The 19,615-nt window shown below is 41.8% G+C and overlaps 1 protein-coding gene across 4 annotated transcripts in view; it reads left to right on the plus strand.

Moving 5' to 3' along the window:
* PIP5K1B (phosphatidylinositol-4-phosphate 5-kinase type 1 beta) overlaps positions 1-19,615 on the plus strand; it is a 306,667-nt gene that overhangs the window by 270,798 nt on the left and 16,254 nt on the right. For all 4 annotated transcript variants that reach the window (XM_023213233.3, XM_023213232.3, XM_023213234.3 and 1 more), the window contains one exon: positions 17,354-17,471. In XM_023213233.3, coding sequence (XP_023069001.1) covers positions 17,354-17,471 — 118 coding nt within the window. The remainder of the gene's footprint in view (positions 1-17,353; positions 17,472-19,615) is intronic.

The following is a 19,615-nucleotide window of genomic DNA, read 5'->3' on the forward strand; positions in this document are numbered from 1 at the left end:
GTTAGTTTCTTTTGCTGTGCAGAAGCTCTTTAGTTTAATTAGATCCCATTTGTCCATTTTGGCTTTTGTTGCCATTGCTTTTGGTGTTTTAGTCATGAAGTCTTTGTCCTATGTCCTGAATGGTATTGCATAGATTTTCTTCTAGGGTTTTAATTGTTTTAGGTCTTACGTTTAAATATTTAATCCATCTTGAGTTAATTTTTGTGTAAGGTGTAAGGAAGGGGTCCAGTTTCAGTTTTCTGCATATGGCTAGCCGGTTTTCCCAACACCACTTGTTAAATAAGGAATCCTTTCCCCATTGCTTGTTTTTGTCAGGTTTGTCAAAGATCAGATGGTTGTAGATGTGTGGTGTTCTTTCTGAGGCCTCTGTTGTGTTCCATTGGTCTATATATCTGTTTTGGTACCAGTGCCATGAAGAACAGCCATTATTAACAATCAAATTGTATAAACTTACAGTTAAATGAACTGTATTTTTTAAAAGGTAATAGTCAAAACTGATCTCTTCTTAATTATTCCACTACTTACCTACTATTATCTATGCTCTTGAGATAATTTATGTATATTTATCTACATCATGGATATACTATCTAATGGTGGGCTACTGTGCATTGCCTCCTGGCGTTCAGTGGCATCACCTTGATGTATTAACGTAGAAATATTTATTTCACAGCAGTTGAAAAGTGCCATAAATTAAGCCTAGGTTTATTGTTTTGTTGATTATCTGTTTTCTAAATTTAGAAATGCTTTGTATCTATAGCTGTGACATTGACAAAAGCACACTTATTTCTTTGAGGAAATAATCTAGTATTTGAAAATTATATTTCCCTTCAGCAAAAATGTCTCTCATACTGTTGACGAAAGAATGAATTTCTGACTGATGTCTTTATTTTATTTTTGTCCTATTAATATAAAGGAAAATATCAACCCGAATCATGTTGAAATGGAACTTCATTATTTACCAGTTGCAGTCATAGATTGGCTAAAGATACGAAACTGCAAAAATCTAGAAAAGCATTCTGTGACAATCAATTGGTTATATGGAACTTATGGCAAAAAAATATTGTGTATTTTATTATTTTAAATTTTCTACTACACTTTTTTTTTTTTTTTTTTTTTGAGATGGAGTTTCGCTCTTGTCACCCAGGCTGGAGTGCAGTGGCACGATCTCGACTCACTGTGACCTCTGCCTCCTGGGTTCAAGCGATTCTTGTGTCTCAGCCTCCCAAGTAGCTGGAACTACAGGAACGCGCCACCATGCCCAGCTGATTTTTGTATTTTTAGTAGAGATGGGGTTTCACCATGTTGGCCAGGCTGGTCTCAAACTCCTGGCCTCAAGTGATCTGCCTGTCTCAGCCTCCCAAGGCTGGGAATACAGGCCTAAGCCACCATGTCCGGCCCACATTCTTTATTAGTAAAGTTTATTTTAAAAACCTTATGTTGTCCGGGCACTTTGGGAGATTGAGGCGGGTGGATTACCTGAGGTCAGGAGTTCAAGACCAGCCTGGCCAATGTGGTGAAACCCCATCTCTACGAACAATACAAAAATTAGCCAGGTGTGGTGGTGTATGCGTGTAGTCCCAGTTACTTGGGAGGCTAAGGCAGAAGAATCTCTTGAACCTGGGAGGCAGAGGTTGTAGTGAGCCAAGATCATATCATCGCACTCCATCCTGGGCAACACAGCAAGCAAGACTCTGTCTCAAAAAATAAAAATAAAAAAATAAAAACCTTATGTACATACATATGCACATGGGTTTTTCCTCCAAATGCTGGTTGTTAAACCTTTACTGGTATACAACTCCTTCTGAGCCAGTCAAGTCTATAACATGTGTTTCTTTATATAATTATCTTCAACGATAATACTAATAACAACTAAAATGTATTGAACACAAGGAACAAATTTTGTAACAATCAACCTCACTGAATTCTCCCAACTGCTACAGGGACCAGGAGACAATGAGGAGGGTATATTCAGGCACCTCCAGCATGAGCAAGGTCATCTAATAGGTGCCTTCTGAGGGCAAGCAGATGGTAGACATTTGCACATATTATTGTTGACATCAACCCTGTTGTGAATAAGGAGAGTGATTTTTATCACTGTGATCGGGATAAGAACAAGCTCAGAAAGATAAAGTGACTGCCCAAGCAAGCCCCAGCTAAGTAATGCTGGTTAGAAGGGGAGACCACAAGGCAAGAACTAAAGCCTTCCAGTGCCTGCTCCTGCATCAGCTCAGACGTAATACAACAACCTCATCTGTTGCAGTGAGCTGAGATTGCACCACTGCACTCCAGCCTGGGTGACAGAGCGAGACGCCATCTCAAAAAAATAAAATAAAACACATTAACAAGAAAAAAATCTAAGGAGAGGCTGTAGATATGTAGATACATCAATGATAAATATTTTGAGAGCATTTTTAGTAATAGCCATTAAGAAATTTTATGTAAATAGGATTTAGACATACCTATGAAAGATAGGCATTATCCAAAATAACTAAAGCTTAAATTGAACTCTGAAAATGGATAACTTAGACTTTTCAAGAGTAGATCAAAAACATGGGAAAAGGGTATATCGTTTCAGTGACAGCTTGTAAACATTAATATTTGTATTTACAGATGGCTAAGCACAGTAATACATAACAAGAAGTCAGGTCTTTAAACAGTGTAAAATAATGGGCAGCATGTTCATGGTTCTTAACCAAGGGCCTAATTATTTATTAGTTTACTTATATGTGCTTTCTGGAAGGTAGGATTTATTCAGTGTGACATGGTAAATGGTTACATATCTGACCTAAGTGGAATTCAGAGCTCCTGAACACCAGCCAGGCCCCAGCCTCCTGAACCAGAATGCTAAGCCCTACAGACTCTAAACAGCAGCACTAGAGCAGTTAGCACCAAGCCAGGAGGCACAGGCAGGGCCTTCAGCAGTTCCCTTTGACCCATATCTTACTCAACATTTTTTTCAGGGGCGGGGAGACGGGGTCTCGCACTGTCACCCAGGCTGGAGCACAGTGGCGTGATCTTGGCTCACTGCAACCTTCACTTCCCAGGCTCAAGCGATCCTCCCACCCCAGCTTCACAAGTAGCTGGAACTACAGGTGTGTGCCACCATGCCTGGCTAATTTTTTGTAGAAATGGGGTTTCACTCTGTTGCCCAGGCTGGTTTCAAACTCCTGGACTCAAGAAATCCTCCCACCTCGGCCTCCCAAAGTGCTAGGATTATAGGTGTGAGCCACCATACTCAGCCTTAATCTTCATTCTTGCTAAGATGGATCATTCTGGTCCTCAGTCATTCTTAGAAGCATACCACACCGTTTCTAGACTGCACATCTCCCTGCTTTACCATTTCTCTAAGCCAGCATTTCTTAAAGTATAGGCTCTAGAATCACCTGCTTCCGAAATTTCAAAGTGTTTAAAATGCAGCTTCCTGTTGTCAATTCTAATGCACATTAAAGCTTGAGAACCACTATTTAAGTGATTGGAGTGTTACTAACATCAGATTCTAACACACCTAGCCTTGATCCTTAACTTACAGAAAGGGTCAAGGTTAACTTTTACAATATATAAAAGAACCACTGCCAGAGGTTACTAAAGCTGTACCATGATTTAGAAACCAGAGCAAGTATGTCTATCCCTAAACTGCTTATGTTCCTAGTGACTCAGGACAGGTGTCGACCTGTATAACAGAGACCAGTAGCTTCTGTGACATTTTCTGATTAGTCAGATCAGAACTCGTAATTTGTTTGGTGTCAGCCTAGCCACGAATGAGAGAACTTTCCTGTCATTCTGCACCTCTTTGAAGCTAGCAAGCACAGAAAATCAATTCTGTTTATGATTTTCCAATAGCTCTGAACAGTTATAATTACAGTGTACATCTGAGAGAGCGAAGCTGCTTTTCTAATCTGTTTTCATATTATATTTTTTCCAGCAGCTTCTGCAGACCTAATAGTAATGTGGGTTTTGACTGCAGGATACCACTTACATGCTGAGGGTACTCATTTCAACCGTGTGTTTTTAGCACATTGACATGGTGACAACCTGAGTAGAGTCTGAAAGCTAAGGCACAAACGCTATCTAGCATTTCCTGGTCAATAAAAAAGGTTTAAAAAAAATGTTTGCTGGATTTTACTGAAGAAGGGCCTTGCTTTTTGTTCTAGGTTTTTGTTTGTTAGGTTGGTTGGTTTTGAAACAGTTTTGCTGTGTCACCCAGGCTAGAGTGCAGTGGCATGATCACAGCTCACTGCAGCCTCAGCCTTGTGAGCTCAAGCAGCCCTCCCACCCCAGCCTTCCAAGTGACTGGGACTACAGGTGCGTGCCAGCATGCCCAGCTAATGTAGAAACAGGGTTTTCCATGTTGCCCAAGCTGATCTCAAACTCCTGGACTCAAACAATCCATCTGCCTTAGCCTCCCAAAGTGCTGGAATTACAGGCATGAGCCACTGTACCCAGCCAGGTCTTACTTTTTAAAGACAGAAAATGTAGTGTTTAGCAAGAAATATGAATTGTACTTTTTTTCAGTGGCCTAAAGTATAAACTTCCTAAAAGTTAAGGTGTTTATTTATGAATGCATGTCAGTGAGAAGTTCTTTTTTCCCAAGGTGGTATTATGGAGGGAAAGTCAGTGAGTCAGCCTATTTGCCGAGGCCGGCTTGTCCTTCAGGCATTTATACCACCAGTATTAGTTTGCTAAGCTGCCCTTACAAAGTACCATGAACTGGATGGCTTAAACAACAGAAATTTGTCTCATAGTTCTGGAGGCCAGGAGTTCGAGATCCAGGTGTCAACAGGGTTTTCCTTCTGAGGCGGTAAAGAAGAATCTGTTCCATGCCCCTCTCCTAGCTTCTGGTGGTGTGCTGGCAATCTTTGACATTCCTTGGCTTGTATATCTCTGCCTTTGTCTTCCAGGGAGCTTTCCTTGTGTGTCTGTTTCTCTGTCTATGCCCAAATTTCTCCTTTTTATAAGAACACCAGTCATACTGAAGTAGGACACACCCTATTCCAGTATGACCTCATCTTAACTAATTACGTCTGCAACAAACTCATTCCCAGATAGGGTCACATTTAGGAATTTGGGAATGATTACAGGCGTGAGCCATTGCGCCCAGCTGAAAATTGTATATATTTAAGGTGATACATTGTAAAATGATTACCACATCAAGAAAATTAACGTATCTGCCACTTCACGTGAGTATATTTTTTGTGTTGTGAGAACCCTTAAGATCAACACTCCTAGCAAATCTCAAGTATACAACACATGATTATTAACTATGGTCATCATGCTGTGCCTCAGATCTCCAGAACTTCCTCATCTGACATACATTTTGGCTAACACCTCCTCACTTCCTCTTCTTTCCACCAGTAACTATCATTCTAGTTTCTGCTTTTATGAGTTCAGATTTCTTAGATTTTACAAATGAGTTCACGCAGTGTTTGTCTTTTTGAGTCTGGCTTATTTCACTTAGCATATGTCCTCCAGGTTCATCCATGTTGTTCCAAGTGGCAGAATATCCTTCTTTTTTAAGGATGAATACTATTCCTTTGTATATGTATACCACAGTTTTTCTTTAACCATTCATCAAATAAGGCACACTTAGGTTGTTGCCCCAACATTTTGGGAAGCTCCCTCAGTTGGTGTTCTGACCATGTCTGCTTATTTTTTGGTTTAAGCCCAGCACTTGGAATGAAGTAGGCACTCAGTACACATTTGAATGGATGATTGGTAGTTTTGTAGGGAGAAAAGCATATACTATTTATTATGTTGACAGTTCATTATTAACGCAAAATTTATATATAGTAAAAATGCAGAAATCTTTATAGTTCCATAAATTTTGAAAATTATGTACCCAAGTCACCATCACCCAGATCAAGATAAAGAACATTCCCCCGTCCCACCAGCAAGTTCCCTTCTGCCCCTTCTTAGACATGCCCCCAAGGACATGAAAATGTTATCCTTTGTTTTCTCCAGGAAACTTTCTAGATTTAACTTTCACAGTTTGTCTGTGATTCATCTCAAATTAATTTCTGTATGTGGTATGAGTGGGGGTGTCGAAGGTTTCTGTTGTTTAACATCTATTCCTTGTTCCATTGATGAAATCAAATAATCAAGACTTGTCTATAGAAATAGATTTGTCATTGGGAAATGGATTTCTGTATCTCTTATTCTCTTTTATAATTGAAACTTGGTTGCTGGGGATAGCTTAGAAACACAGGAAAGGGCTAATTTTCTGCAGTGATTGGATGGCTCAAAGCAATATGTATGGGACATATTACTCCAGTCAGACCTACGTTCAAATCCAAATGCCACCAGAGGTCAGACAAGATAGTCTTAATACTCAAATGTACAAAATAAATAGCCAGAGACCTCACCCAACAGGGTTTTTTTAAATGAGTAAATGAAATAACATGTGTAATACAGTCATCACAGTATAAACATCATAGTCAACAATGCCTGCTAGCTTTAAACCTGTGCTTGTGTGTGTACATGTTGGGGTATGATATTGGAAAGAAAAATAAATCTCATGGAGATATGTGGTGAAAAAGGTCCCTGAATTTGGATGAGGGTTCCTCTTTGAAAAGGTTTCTCCCTGCGGCCACACACAGACACACACTCACTCCCCTCAAAGGGAGAGGGGGCCCTCTGCTCACCTCCAAGGCTGCTGGTGGCAGGAGCTCAGTCACTGCCAGTTCTCTGAGCCATCGTGGCTTCTGTCCTCACAATGAATAAACCTGGAAACACCGTTTGAGTCTCCTCCTGCCTATGGGTTGTAAGTGCTGCCCTCTGAGCTGTGCCTGCAGCAGGCTTTGTGCCTCTGGTGCTCACTTGGGGGGAGGGGAGCCATCAGTTGATACCAGAAGAGAGCCTGCTGCTGTGCTGCTCTGCTGCCTTCATTAGAAACAGGCAGTCTCCTTGTCTAAAAATAGCAAAAGTGGGAGAGTGGGGAAGAGCAGCAGCCATGCTCAGGGCTGAAAGTGAGAAAAAGGCAGAAACAAGCAGATCTCTGAAAGCCTCCTGTTTGATGGTAGGCGGCTAAGCATTCTGGGTGCAGTGACTGTGGTCAAAGCTTTTCTACTTCCCTGGGTCCACGTTGGGGGGTCTTGTAGAAGTGCCCACACACTCAGCCAAGGGCTGAGCATGAAGGAGCTGCTCTGTCCTGGCAGAAGCATGAGATTTGCCACACGCCGACACTGTCCAGGCTGCAGCAGGAGTTCTAGCGCTAGTGCTTGAGAATTTCCACACCGTATGGTATCACCCACTCCCTGCCCCAACCAAAGGTGAGCTTTTTCCGAGTGGGGCACAAGGTGTTGGTTTGACCATCACTTCAGAAGCGCCTGGGTCATGCTGGAATGGGCTTGCCCGTAAGCAGAGTGTGGCTCTGGTACTAAACAAGCCTTTGTAGCCATTAGGTGAGACCAGGCTGTATTTGTGGATTTTTCTCTGCAGGAACGGCTTTCCTGTCTACATTTGTTATCAGTTAATGTTCTGGTAGCTAAACTAAGAGCAGAAAAGGAATTCTTTCCAAGGCCTTATGATAAATCTGTCTATGCAAGCAGACCTTTGTCTTGCACTATCCAAACTGATCCTCTTGCTGGCCTTGTGAGATGGGCTGGGCATCTTTCCCACCCACAGATGAGGAACCAGGAGCTCAGTGTCATAACTTCTCCAGCATTGTAACCAATAATCAAAGACGCAGAGCTTGTATCGAGGCCTCTGTCCTTTGCCTGGATGTTCTCTGAGGTTTCTTCCTCACATGACAGTTTCTGAAGGGCGAAAACCTCCTAACATGAAGCAGCCTAAAACGTGGCACGAATTTAAGCAAACGTAGGAGGAAGAAAAAGACTCCATTTAACTTTGATTTGGGAAATGGTTTTCTTTGCATGACCCAGCTATTATGACTCTGAACCCAGAGAGGGAACTATAACCCCAGCTCACTGTTGGCCAGGCAGTATATAATATTTATATAGTCACAATACTCTAAACCGTACGTGTCGAATTTCTAATTTTAGAACCAATCTGTGGACAAAGAGGGAGCCATTTTCTTATAGCTGCAAGATAGGATATAAATATAAATAGTCCTGACAAAGTAGAGATAAAAGTTGTTTGGTTTTTTTTTTTGAGTGTGTCTAATATGAAGTGAGAGGGGAAAGCAGGGACAAAGATGAAATAATGTGGGGAGTTAAAGGATACGGTATGTGGTTGATGGAATAAAAAGGCTCACTAGATATGTTATTTACAGTTACAAAATAAAATATAAATAGCAAACCTTGGGAGAAGACACGGGGTAGAAGAGGGTAAATGTCCTTCCTAGTGAATCAATGGATGCTGCCTTAGGTTAAGAATCTTTTATCACCTGATTAATCAAAAGACATGAAGGGAATCACCAGAAAATATTAAAAGAGAAATCCCAAAAAGGGCTGCTGCCCCTAGAAAATAGCGGAGGGTGGGGGTTGTTGCTTTTCATCAGAAGTCATATGTGTTGTATGCTTAATTATGATGTTTATTACTTTGATTAAAACAAATTGAGGCAGTGGGAGAATGACTTTTAAAAGACAAAAACTGTGGATAGTACCATATGTTCCCTGAACAAATGCTCTCATGAGAATTAGCTATAAAACACTTATTAGGTCTGCAAACAGAAATCAGAGTGTTCCAGGCTATGAAAATTATCAATGACTGTTTTCAGCGGTCCAGCCAGGCTAATGCTCTCCAGTGAAGCCAAACTAATGTTGCTGATTACCAAAAGAAAAGAATCTTTTTTTTTTTTTTGTAAATGACAGAGGCCTGCGTGGCATCAGGGTGCCATTAATGTTCCCTCCTAGAGAGCCCGGAAGAAAAATCGCTGCTCCTGCACTGCTCTCACCTATGGGAAGTTTATGACTTGTTCAGAGAGCAGAGCACAGAGCCGGGGAAGAGTTGGCAGTTTCTGTGTTTTTACAAGGGAAGAACAGAGCTGAGTAGATTAACAGTTTCCTGTGTGGCTTGTTGCAAATTACATGCAATTAGCCCTCAGATAGTCTGAATCAAGAGAATTGTGGCAAAACTTGATGGTGCAGAACCTAGGCGGGCAGCCAGACTCCTAAACCCAGTCACGTAAATTTGCTTCTATAACTGGATCTTCCCAAGCCACGAGTCTGAGAAATGGTGGGCACTCTGACCTGACCACTAGATTTTCAGGACATTCCTCCCAAGAGAGGTATCTTTGCTTGTAAGTGACGCCTAAAACAGAACCTAGGAAACTCTCAGCCAGATAAATTAGAAATTGATTCTAAATAGGCTTGTGCCCAGGAAATCAACAATGCAGTAAAAATATCAGGACAAAAGCAAGAATACTTCCCAAAGTCAGAACTGAGGAGCAATGAATATTAAATTGATCAATGTCATAGACATTTAAATGAAAATCCTTTTTTTAAATGTATAGTACTGGCCGTACACGGTTTCTCACGCCTGTAATCTCAGCACTCAGGGAGGCTGATGTGGGTGGATATCCCAAGGCCAGGAGTTCAAGACCAGCCTGGCCAACATGGTGAAACCCCATCTCTACTAAAACTACAAAAAAAAAAAAAAAAAAGTAGCTGGGCATGGTAGTGCGTGCCTGTAGTCCCAGCTACTTGAGAGGCTGAAGCAGGAGAATCGCTTAAGCCTGGGAGATGGAGGTTGCAGTGAGCGGAGATTGCACCACTACACTCGAGCCTGGGTGACAGCGAGACTCCATCTCAAAAAAAAAAAAAAATTATATTACCTTTACTGCTTGGGGCATCTTCAAGAGAAGACTTTGCTGTAGACTATGGATGCGTTTATTTGAATTAGATGGCTTATTCTTGCATTATCTCCTTATTCTTTTGATAATTACATTTCATTATTTTTTAAGCCACAATGGACATTCACATACATATTCCTGCATACAGTTTATAGGTTCTTGAGGCCTAGGTAAGACTTTATATCCTACGTGAAACGTGTCTTAATTAGGAAAGTTACACCTGTCCCTTCAGTAGTGCATGTAACCTTTACTAATCTCTCTTTGCTGAAAATAATGTCACAATGTTAAAATGAAATATTTTTAGTATCTGTTTTGGCTAAAGCCCAAAACAAAAGTAAATGTGAGACTGTAGCACTTGCAAAGGTCAAAACTTGTTTTTGAATGGTGGAAAAACAGCTCTACATCCCTCAGGTGACTACCCACCTCCAGCCTTTAAAAGAGGTTAGTGAGGCCAAGAAAAGAGAGGCAGTTAGAATGTGATCTTGAGAGAGAACTGTTGATCAGAGGTGTCTGTCCCCACCCAGGGACACTTGAGAGGGCTTGATAAGTGTCCTGTGGAGGATGTGGCTCATGCCTGAGATCCTGTGCTGGCAGAGCAAAGACAGTTTGCTGTTTGGAGTTGGCCTCTGCTACTCACTTCCTATCTTTCTTCTGTGTGTATTTTTTTTTCTCCTTAGCACTTTTGGCCAACATAATACATATTTTAAATATTTATCTCATTGTCTGTCTTCTTTAATACTATGTAAGTTCCATGAGGCACAAACTTTTAAAATTTGATCTCTATATTCTAGGTGCTAGGATCCATTCTAGGTGCAATGTGCATACATGGATACTCAATAACTTTTTGCAGCTGCGAGCACTAGCTCATGCCTGTAACGGCAGTGCATTACAGGCCTGTGTGGCTTGTTGCAAATTATGTACAATTAGCCCTCAGACAGTCTGAATCGAGAGAACTGTGGCAAAACTTAATGATACAGAACATTGGCAGGCAGCCAGACTCTTAAACCCTTGGCCTTTGGGAGGATCACTTGAGCCCAGGAGTTTGACACTAGCCTTAGCAATATAGGGAGACCTCATCTCTACCAAAAAAATTTTAAAAAGAAAAGCCAGGCATGGTGGCACATGCCTGTAGTCCCAGCTACTTGGGAGACTGAGGCAGGAGGATCACTTGAGCTCAGGAGTCCGAGGCTGCAGCAAGCCAAGATTGCAACACTGCACTCCAGGCTGGATGACAGAGCCAGACCCTGCCTCTAAAAAATACAAATTAAATAACTAAATTTTTGCATCCTACATTCATTACCATAAATCACTCCAACAACCCTACTTGTTCTGTATTATTATTCTCATTTTACATATGGGAAACTGGAGCTCTTACTCAGAAGGGTTAAGAAACTTATCCAATATCACCCACAACTAAGTCGAAGAGCCAGAATTGAAAGTCAGATTCATCTGATTCCAAAGCTTATGCTCTGCCTGTTAATGCTTTCTCAGCTCAGGTGTCTGTTTCCTGAAAATGTATTCTCATCTCTTTTGGGTGCTAGATAATATCTAATCTAAGAGTTTTAGGGACGTAACATGCCATTCTGTGCTCTGGTCTCACTTGGTAGATCCTGCATAATGAAGATAACAAATAGAAAGATTAATTGGTTATGCAGCTTACACTCAATACCAAGAAAATAATAATTTCAGATTATTCCGCATACATTTAATGGTACTTTACTGTATAAATGCCTGATTATTCATTTAGGGCTGTAGATTTTCCCAAATTCTTTTATATGTGTAATTTCATTTAAATATTAAGTTGTTGGAAGCTTAAGTAGCTTTATTATCATTGTTCAATATTAATATCCATTGTTTTAAATATGTTGTTTTGGAAAGCATATTTTGCTTACTTACTTTTCCTCAAAACTTCCTGTTCATTGTTACTCTTCCCAAGAGAACAAAGATCTCCACAGCTCACACCAAACATCATATACCATATTTGTTTTTGTGGGTATTCTATAATTATTTTGCAAGCTCCTAGGCAGGCACATTTGCCTGCACTACCTTGGTTTCTGCAATGACAAATTTCTAAAATGTCAGCAGCAATGACTATAAAAAAGGGTAGTTAATTGGAAAACAGAGTTCAGATCCTAACTCTGTTCAGCGACCATGTAACCCAGGCAAGCCACTGCACCTCCCTGGGCCTCATCCTGGAAGTAGAGATGTTGGGCAGACACACGGGGAGGGGTGGTGCGCATGAGTGTAACAGGCTGGGTAGGACACTCAAGAGCAAGGTGGGGACCCTGCAGCAATGCAGAGGACATGCTTGGTCTAAGGAATGCAGCTGCAATCTCACTGCTACTCAGAAATGTAGGCTTACGGTTGGCTGCTCTTCTCATTTCTCAAAAGAAACTGGGTTTTTGTGGGAATTTCATTTTCCTTAATTTGGCAATAATTCAAACTAAAACAAATCTCTTTTTTTTTTTTTTTTTTTTTTTTTTTTGAGACAGAGTCTTACTCTGTCGCCCAGGCTGAAGTGCAATGGCACGATCTCAGCTCACTGCAACCTCTGTCTTCCGGATTCAAGCAATTCTCCTGCCTCAGCCTCGCAAGTAGCTGGCATTACAGGCACCCACCATCACGCTCGGCTAATTTTTGTATTTTTAGTAGAGACAGGGTTTTGCCATGTTGGCCAGGCTGTTCTTGAATTCCTGACCTCAGATGATCCACCTGCCTTGGCCTCCCAAAGTGCTGGGATTACAGGCATGAGCCACCACACCTGGCCAACAGATCTCTTCAAAACAGTTCTTCTAGCCAGACTGGGTTTGTGGGCCAGCAATGTGTAACGTCTGGGCAGGACATCCCCAGGATGAAGGTGCTCTGGCCCATGCCTGTGCTATACCAGCATGTGCCCTGGGACATTGCAGATGGCTCCCCCAGCCTCCACAGGCCTGCACTCAGTCTCTTCACCAGAGAACTCGGAATCTCAGAACCCAACCCTCTGTCATGTCATTGAGCCAGATACATGAGTCTGCCTTTCTATCTCCATTGATTTGTCTCTTCCTACACATTTTGCATAAATGAAATTATGTAATATGTGGTCCTCTATGACTGGCATCTTTCACTTGGCATAATGTTTTCAAGGTTTCCTCATGTTGTTGCATATATCAGCGCTTTATTCTTTTTATTACTGAATAATACTCCGTTTTATGAATTATTTGTGCATTCATCAGTTGGTGGATCTTTGAGTTGTTTCCACTTTCTGGCTACTTAATGAATAATGCTACTGCAAATACTCATATACAAGCTTGTGTGTGGACACGTTTTCATTTTTCTTGGATATATATGTGGGAGTGGAATTGGTGTATCATATTGCTTTGAGGACACCCCAAACAGTTTTCTGAAGTAGCTGCACCATTTTATCGAATACATTCCCATCAGCAGTGTATGAGCGCTTCAGTTGCTCTACCTCCTCTCCAACAAGTTTTATTTTCCTGATTTTCTATGATAACTATCCCAGTAGCTGTGAAAGTGGTATCTCACTGTAGTTTTGATTTGCATTTTCCTTATGACTAAGGATATTAAGCATCTTTTTATATGCGTATTGGCCATTCATGTCTTCTTTGGAGACCTCTCCAGATTCTTTACTCATTTTTAAATTGGGTTATTTGCCTTTTTATTGCTAAGTTATAAGAGTTCTTAATATAATCTAGATACATGTCTCGATGAGCCTCATTTTTGTCCCCCAAATTTAATGATATTCAAAATATTCTACTTACTAAGATAGGAAACTTCTAATATGTGTGAAAAACAGTATAAATAACAAAGTTTTAAAAAAAAAAGAAAGATGCCCATTTGATTTTATCAAATTTTGACCTTATGATACTAAGTAAATCTGATATTTCTTTTTTCTGTAATCATACTATATTTTAGCTAAAATAATTGATAAATGTACCTGTCAAGTCTCAAATAATATTCTAATTAATTTTTGTATTTTAATTTTGTCTTAACCATGCCAGTGGCTTACTCATAGCTTCCAAAGATAAAAGGTAAATTTTAGGTTGAAAAATACTGTCAAAATGGGTGGGTTTGCCTCTAGGGAGGAGAATACTGGATCACATGAGGGCAGGAGAAAGAGAATTACTTTCTGCTATCTATTACACTTATATGCATGGAGCATCATTTAAAAAAAATAAATTTTGGAGCCTGGGCACTGTGGCTCACACTTGTAATCCCAGCACTTTGGGAGGCTGGGGCGGGTGGATCACCTGAGGTCAGGAGTTCAAGACCAGCCTGGCCAACATGGCAAAACCCTGTCTCTACTAAAATATGAAAATTATCCAGGCAGGGTGGCATGCCCCTGTAATCTCAGCTACTCGGGAGGCTGAGAAAGGAGAATTGCTTGAACCCAGGAGGCAGAGATTGCAGTGAACCGAGATCGCGCCATTGCACTCCAGCTTGGGTGATGAGAGTGAAACTTTCTCAAAACATTAATTAATTAATTTTGGGATCGGATACGGTGGCTCATGCCTATAATCCCAGCACTTTGGGAGGCCGAGGCGGGTGGATCATTTGAGGCCAGGAATTTGAGACCAGCCTGGCCAACAGTAAAACTCGGTCTCTACTAAAAATATAAACATTAGCCAGGCATGGTGGCAGGTGCCTATAATCCCAGCTGCTCGGGAGTCTGAGGCAGTAGAATCACCTGAACCTGGGAGGCAGAGGGTGCAGTGAGCCAAGCTCGTGCCATTGCACTCCAGCCTGGGCAACAGAGCGAGACTCCATCTCAAAATAAATAAATAATAAAACATAAATTTTTGGCAAAATTTAAATGTGGACTATTGTATTAGTCCGTTTTCACACTGCTGATAAAGACATACCCAAGACTGGGAAGAAAAATAGGTTTTATGGACTCATAGTTCCATGTGGCTGGGGAGGCCTCACAATCATGGCGGAAGGCTAAAGGCACTTCTCACATGGCAGTGGCAAGGAAGAATGCGAGAGAAGCAAAAGCAGAAACCCCTTATAAAACATCATATCTCATGAGACTTATTCACTACCATGAGAACAACAGGGGGGAAATTGCCCCCATGATTTAATTATCTCCCACCAGGCCCCTCCCCCAACACACGGGGATTATGAGAGTACAATTCAAGATGAGATTTGGATGGGAGGAACACAGACCCAAACCATATCAACTATAGATTAGATCATGGTATTATGTCATTAATTATATATCATGGATATATAATTCCATGATAGCATGGAATTGTCAAAATCATTTCCTGATTTTGATAATTGTACTGTATTATATAAAAGGATGTCCTTGTTTTTAGGAAATTCACACTGATAGGCTTACAGGTAAAGGAATGACTTGTATGCAATTTAGTCTCCCCAAACGGTTCAGGGAAAAATGCTTATGGGTATTTATAAATAAATAATGACAAAGCAAATATGGTCAAATGATAGAAAGGGTACCCTGGACTTTTCAGCATTCCTTCCCTTTTTCTGTTAGGTTAAAGTTATTTCAAAATTAAACTTTAAAAAAATAAAAATTTAAAAAGAAAAAGCACTTCCAGAATATTATTTTATATATAAGAGCTTCCAGAATATTCTTTTATATATTTCAAATACCTATTAATATTATATATAATATTGTATTATATATTATATATTAATATTATCTATAATTAATCTATTAATATGTATTTGATATATTAATACATTTGATACACTTAATATTAGGAAGAAAATAAAAATCATAAATAAAAACTCGAGAATGAAAAAACCTAGTTTTTGCGGGGGGGACCTTTTTTTTTTTTTTTGAGATGGAGTCTCACTCTGTCACCCAGTCTGGAGTGCAGTGGCACAATCTTGACTCACTGCAACCTCTGCCTCCCGGATTCAAGTGCTTCTCCTGCCTCAGCCTCCCGAGTAGCTGGGATTGCAGGCGTGTGCCACCACTCCCAGCTAATATTTTGTATTTTTAGTAGTGATGAGGTTTCATCATATTGGCCAGGCCGCTCTCGAACTCCTGACCTTATGATCTGCCCACCTTGGCCTCCCAAAGTGCTGGGATTAGAGGCGTGAGCCACCGCACCCAGCCTCTTTATGACTTTTGTGATCAGGAAAAATACAAGTGAACCTTACCTCTTAAGATCCACACAATTTGCTGCATGTGGTGGCTCATGCCTATAGTCCCAGCATTTTGGGAGGCCAAGGTGGGCGAATCATGAGGTCAGGAGTTTGAGAGCAGCCTGGCCAACATGGTGAAACCCCGTCTCTACTAAAAATACAAAAATTAGCCACGCGTGGTGGCACACGCCTGTGATCCCAGCTACTCAGGAGCCTGAGGCAAGAGAATCACTGGAGCCCAGGAGGTGGAGACTGCAGTATTGCAGTGAGCTGAGATCACGCCACTGCACACTCCAGCTTGGGCGACAGAGCAAGACTCCGTCTCAAAAAAACAAAGTAAAGAAAAAAAGGACCAGTTACTTCAGCAGTTTCAACAGTTAACACTGGTTATATCACAACAAAACAAGGGTGGTTTCTCCTCGGTTGGCTCTCCAATATACTGTCTACCTGCATTCCTTTGGCTTTTGGTATTGTCGTAGTTACTAAGGGTGCGCTCCAGCTGTCCTCGCAGAGGACATAACACAATGCTCTGTGTTTATGTGGTTCATTGTTACTCCAAGTGTGGGCCTTGAACCATCAGCGTGAGCATCACCTGGGAACTTGTCAGAAATGCAAATCCATGGGCTCTATGCCAGATTCTGACTCAGAAGCTTTGTGAGAGGGATCCAAGAAATTGCATTCTAACCAGCCCTCCAGGGGATTCTGAGGCACATGTAAGTTTGAGAACCACTGATGTAATTGAAAAAGAAAAAAAAAAAAAGGAAAAAGAGGAAAAAAAAGATAAATTATCAGTGCTAATGATGCCCAAGGTTATCATTTGTAAACTAGGATAGTATAAATACTGTAAATTGAAGCAGCAAGAACCAATCATTCGAAGTCAAAGATAACTAATGAGCCCCTAGATTCACATCCTCCCGGCACTCACAAGGCATGGGGCCCACAAGTCCCCTCTCCAAAATGCAGTGAGGTATCTCGTGTGCTGCTAGAGAAAGAAAATACACTTCTAGTAAAACTGAATACTTTTTTTTTTTTTTTTGAGACAGAGTCTCACTCCGTCACCAGGCTGGAGTGCAGTGGTGCGATCTCAGCTCACTGCAACCTCCGCCTCCTGAGTTCCAGCTATTCTTCTGCCTCAGCCTCCTGAATAGCTGGGACTATAGGTGCACGCCACCACACCCAGTTAATTTTTGTATTTTTAGTAGAGACGGGGTTTCACCATGTTGGCCAGGATGGTCTTGATCTCTTGACCTTGTGATCTGCCTGCCTCAGCCTCCCAAAGTCCTGGGATTACAGGCATGAGCCACCGCGTCTGGCCTAAAACCGAATTCTTTAAACTCAAGTGACCATGTCTCCAGGTATAACCATATTTCCTTCAAATTCTCAAAAGTTTTCATCCCCAAAAGCTGCCCTCTTTAGCCACAACTTTGGAGGTGTCTTTAGATTTTGTTTCGGGGCCCTCATGCTCATCATTCATCTTTATTTTTCCAGCAAAGGGTTACCTTCCAGTTCAACATTTACCTTGGAAGAGGGGACCATCTACTTGACCACTGAACCCAACACTCTGGAAGTGCAGGATGACAATGCTTCTGTGCTTGATGTCTATTTAGTAAGTAATTTTTTAGTTTCCTCTCCTCCCCTTCTGGTTTGCAAATGGATCCAGGCCATGGCTTACACAAGAACAAGTTCAATAAAACCAGGCATGCTTGGGTTTTAAAAGAAATGATGGCGCCCTGTCACTTCTGCAAATGGTGCTTCTTTTCACAAGAATGTTTTCCTATAGTTTATTACACAAAAGAACATCTAGTCAATATGAAATCACCATGTATAACAAGAGAACGAATCCTCTAATGTTGAGGCAAAGTAGGGCTCCTTAGTGTTATTCCCAGCCAGGTAATGTTTTCCTTTGACTCAGTCGCTCTCCCTGATCTTCTGCGTTTTGGCGTTGCTCCCTTGGTAAGTTAGTAGACCACGAGGCGCAGAACTCATGGGAAGAACCCAAATTCAGCGCCGGAGAATCTTGGCTGATTCTCTCCTCATTTGTCACCAACCAGCTTTTGATTTGGGCAGGAACCTTTCTGACTGCCTAAGGAGGGAAATAATGCCTGCCCTGCCTACCTTACAAGGCTGCTCTGAGGATCATGAGTGACCCATTAGTGCCTGACAGATTACCTGTGTCAGCTTAATCGAACTGTTAGATGCCTAGAAAGATACCCTGATGGGCTACAATGTAAAAGAGCATTTTCTGTGCCAAGTGCATCTCGCATATATGCTACGTCTTTGTGCACCTGCACAATTTTTTTTTTTTTTTTTTTTTGACACGGAGTTTTGCTCTTACTGCCCAGACTGGGGGGCAGTGGTGCAATCTTGGCTCACTGCAACCTCCGCCTCCCAGGTTCAAGTGATTCTCCTGCCTCAGCCTCCCTAGTAGCTGGGATTACAGGCATGTGCCACCACGCCCAGCTAATTTTGTATTTTTAGTAGAGGCGGGGTTTCTCCGTGTTGGTCAGGCTGGTCTCGAACTCCCGACCTCAGGTAATCTGCCCACCTCGGCCTCCCAAAGTGCTGGGATTACAGGCATGAGCCACCGCGCCCGGCCTGCCTGCACAAAATTACATACAACAGGGTAAGTGTTCTTTTGGAATTTTCTGGGGTTTTCTGAGTTTTGCTAAACATGAGCCAATATTCTGTGTCACTCCTGGCGTACAAGGGCAACTTCAGGAATCAGCACTGAGTGGTGCATGTCTCACAGCAGCTCCTTGAGCCTCTTTGAGCCTGCATTTTATGCTTTTCCATATCCCTGACCTAGCACTGTAGTTCCTCACAAGTGCTCTGCAGGGCGTCAGTCACATAAGATGCTACTCCCAGCTCTTCTGGAGTAGTATCCAAAGTCCTGGCCAGGTGCGGTGGCTCATGCCTCTAATCTCAGCACTTTGGGAGGCTGAGGCAGGCAAATCACTTGAGGTCAAGAGTTTGAGACCAGCCTGACCAAGATGGTGAAACCCTGTCTCTATTAAAAATAGGAAAATTAGGTGGGCATGGTGGTGCATGTCTGTAGTCCCAGCTACTTAGGAGGCTGAGGGAGGAGAATCACTTGAACCTGGGAGGTGGAGGTTGCAATGAGCTGAGATCATGCTACTGCACTCCCACCTGGGCAACAGAGCGAGAGCCTGTCTCCAAAAAAAAAAAAAAAAAAAAAAGTCCTCTAGGCCCTTTGTGGTCTAGTCTTCCCTGCCTCTACAACCTGCCCCCTCCCTGGGTCTCCCTCTTCCTTGCTGATGCTATTCTAGCCACACTGGCCTCCTTGGTGTTCCTCCCACAGACCAAGCACACCTCTGCCTCGGGACTTTTGTGTTTGCCATTCCTGTCTGTGTGTTCTTTTCCACCTGTCCCGTGCTCCCTCACTTCCTTCAGGTCTCAGCCCACGTACCTCTTTTTCAGAGAGGCTTTTCTTGAAGCCCCGCTCCCACCACCACCACCACATAAAACAGCAGGTCCCCTACCAACCGTTGTAAAAATATTTTTTATCTGAGTATCCCGGTTTTTGCATGAACAGATTTTTTTGCACTGAGCAATGCTGCTCCCTACCATTGCCCCTGCTTTAAAAAAAAATAAGGTTGTAGCAGATCACAAAATCCTTACAGAAAAGTTGGTCCACCCCCGACCAAGAAAATAGGGAATTAAATAGAGAAAAAAATACATTTTTGGTCCCATGTTGGATTCATCTGGAACCAAAAATCAGGAAAGCTTTTC

Source organism: Piliocolobus tephrosceles, chromosome 14, assembly GCF_002776525.5.
Source record: "Piliocolobus tephrosceles isolate RC106 chromosome 14, ASM277652v3, whole genome shotgun sequence".
NCBI classification, from domain to species: Eukaryota; Metazoa; Chordata; class Mammalia; order Primates; family Cercopithecidae; genus Piliocolobus; species Piliocolobus tephrosceles.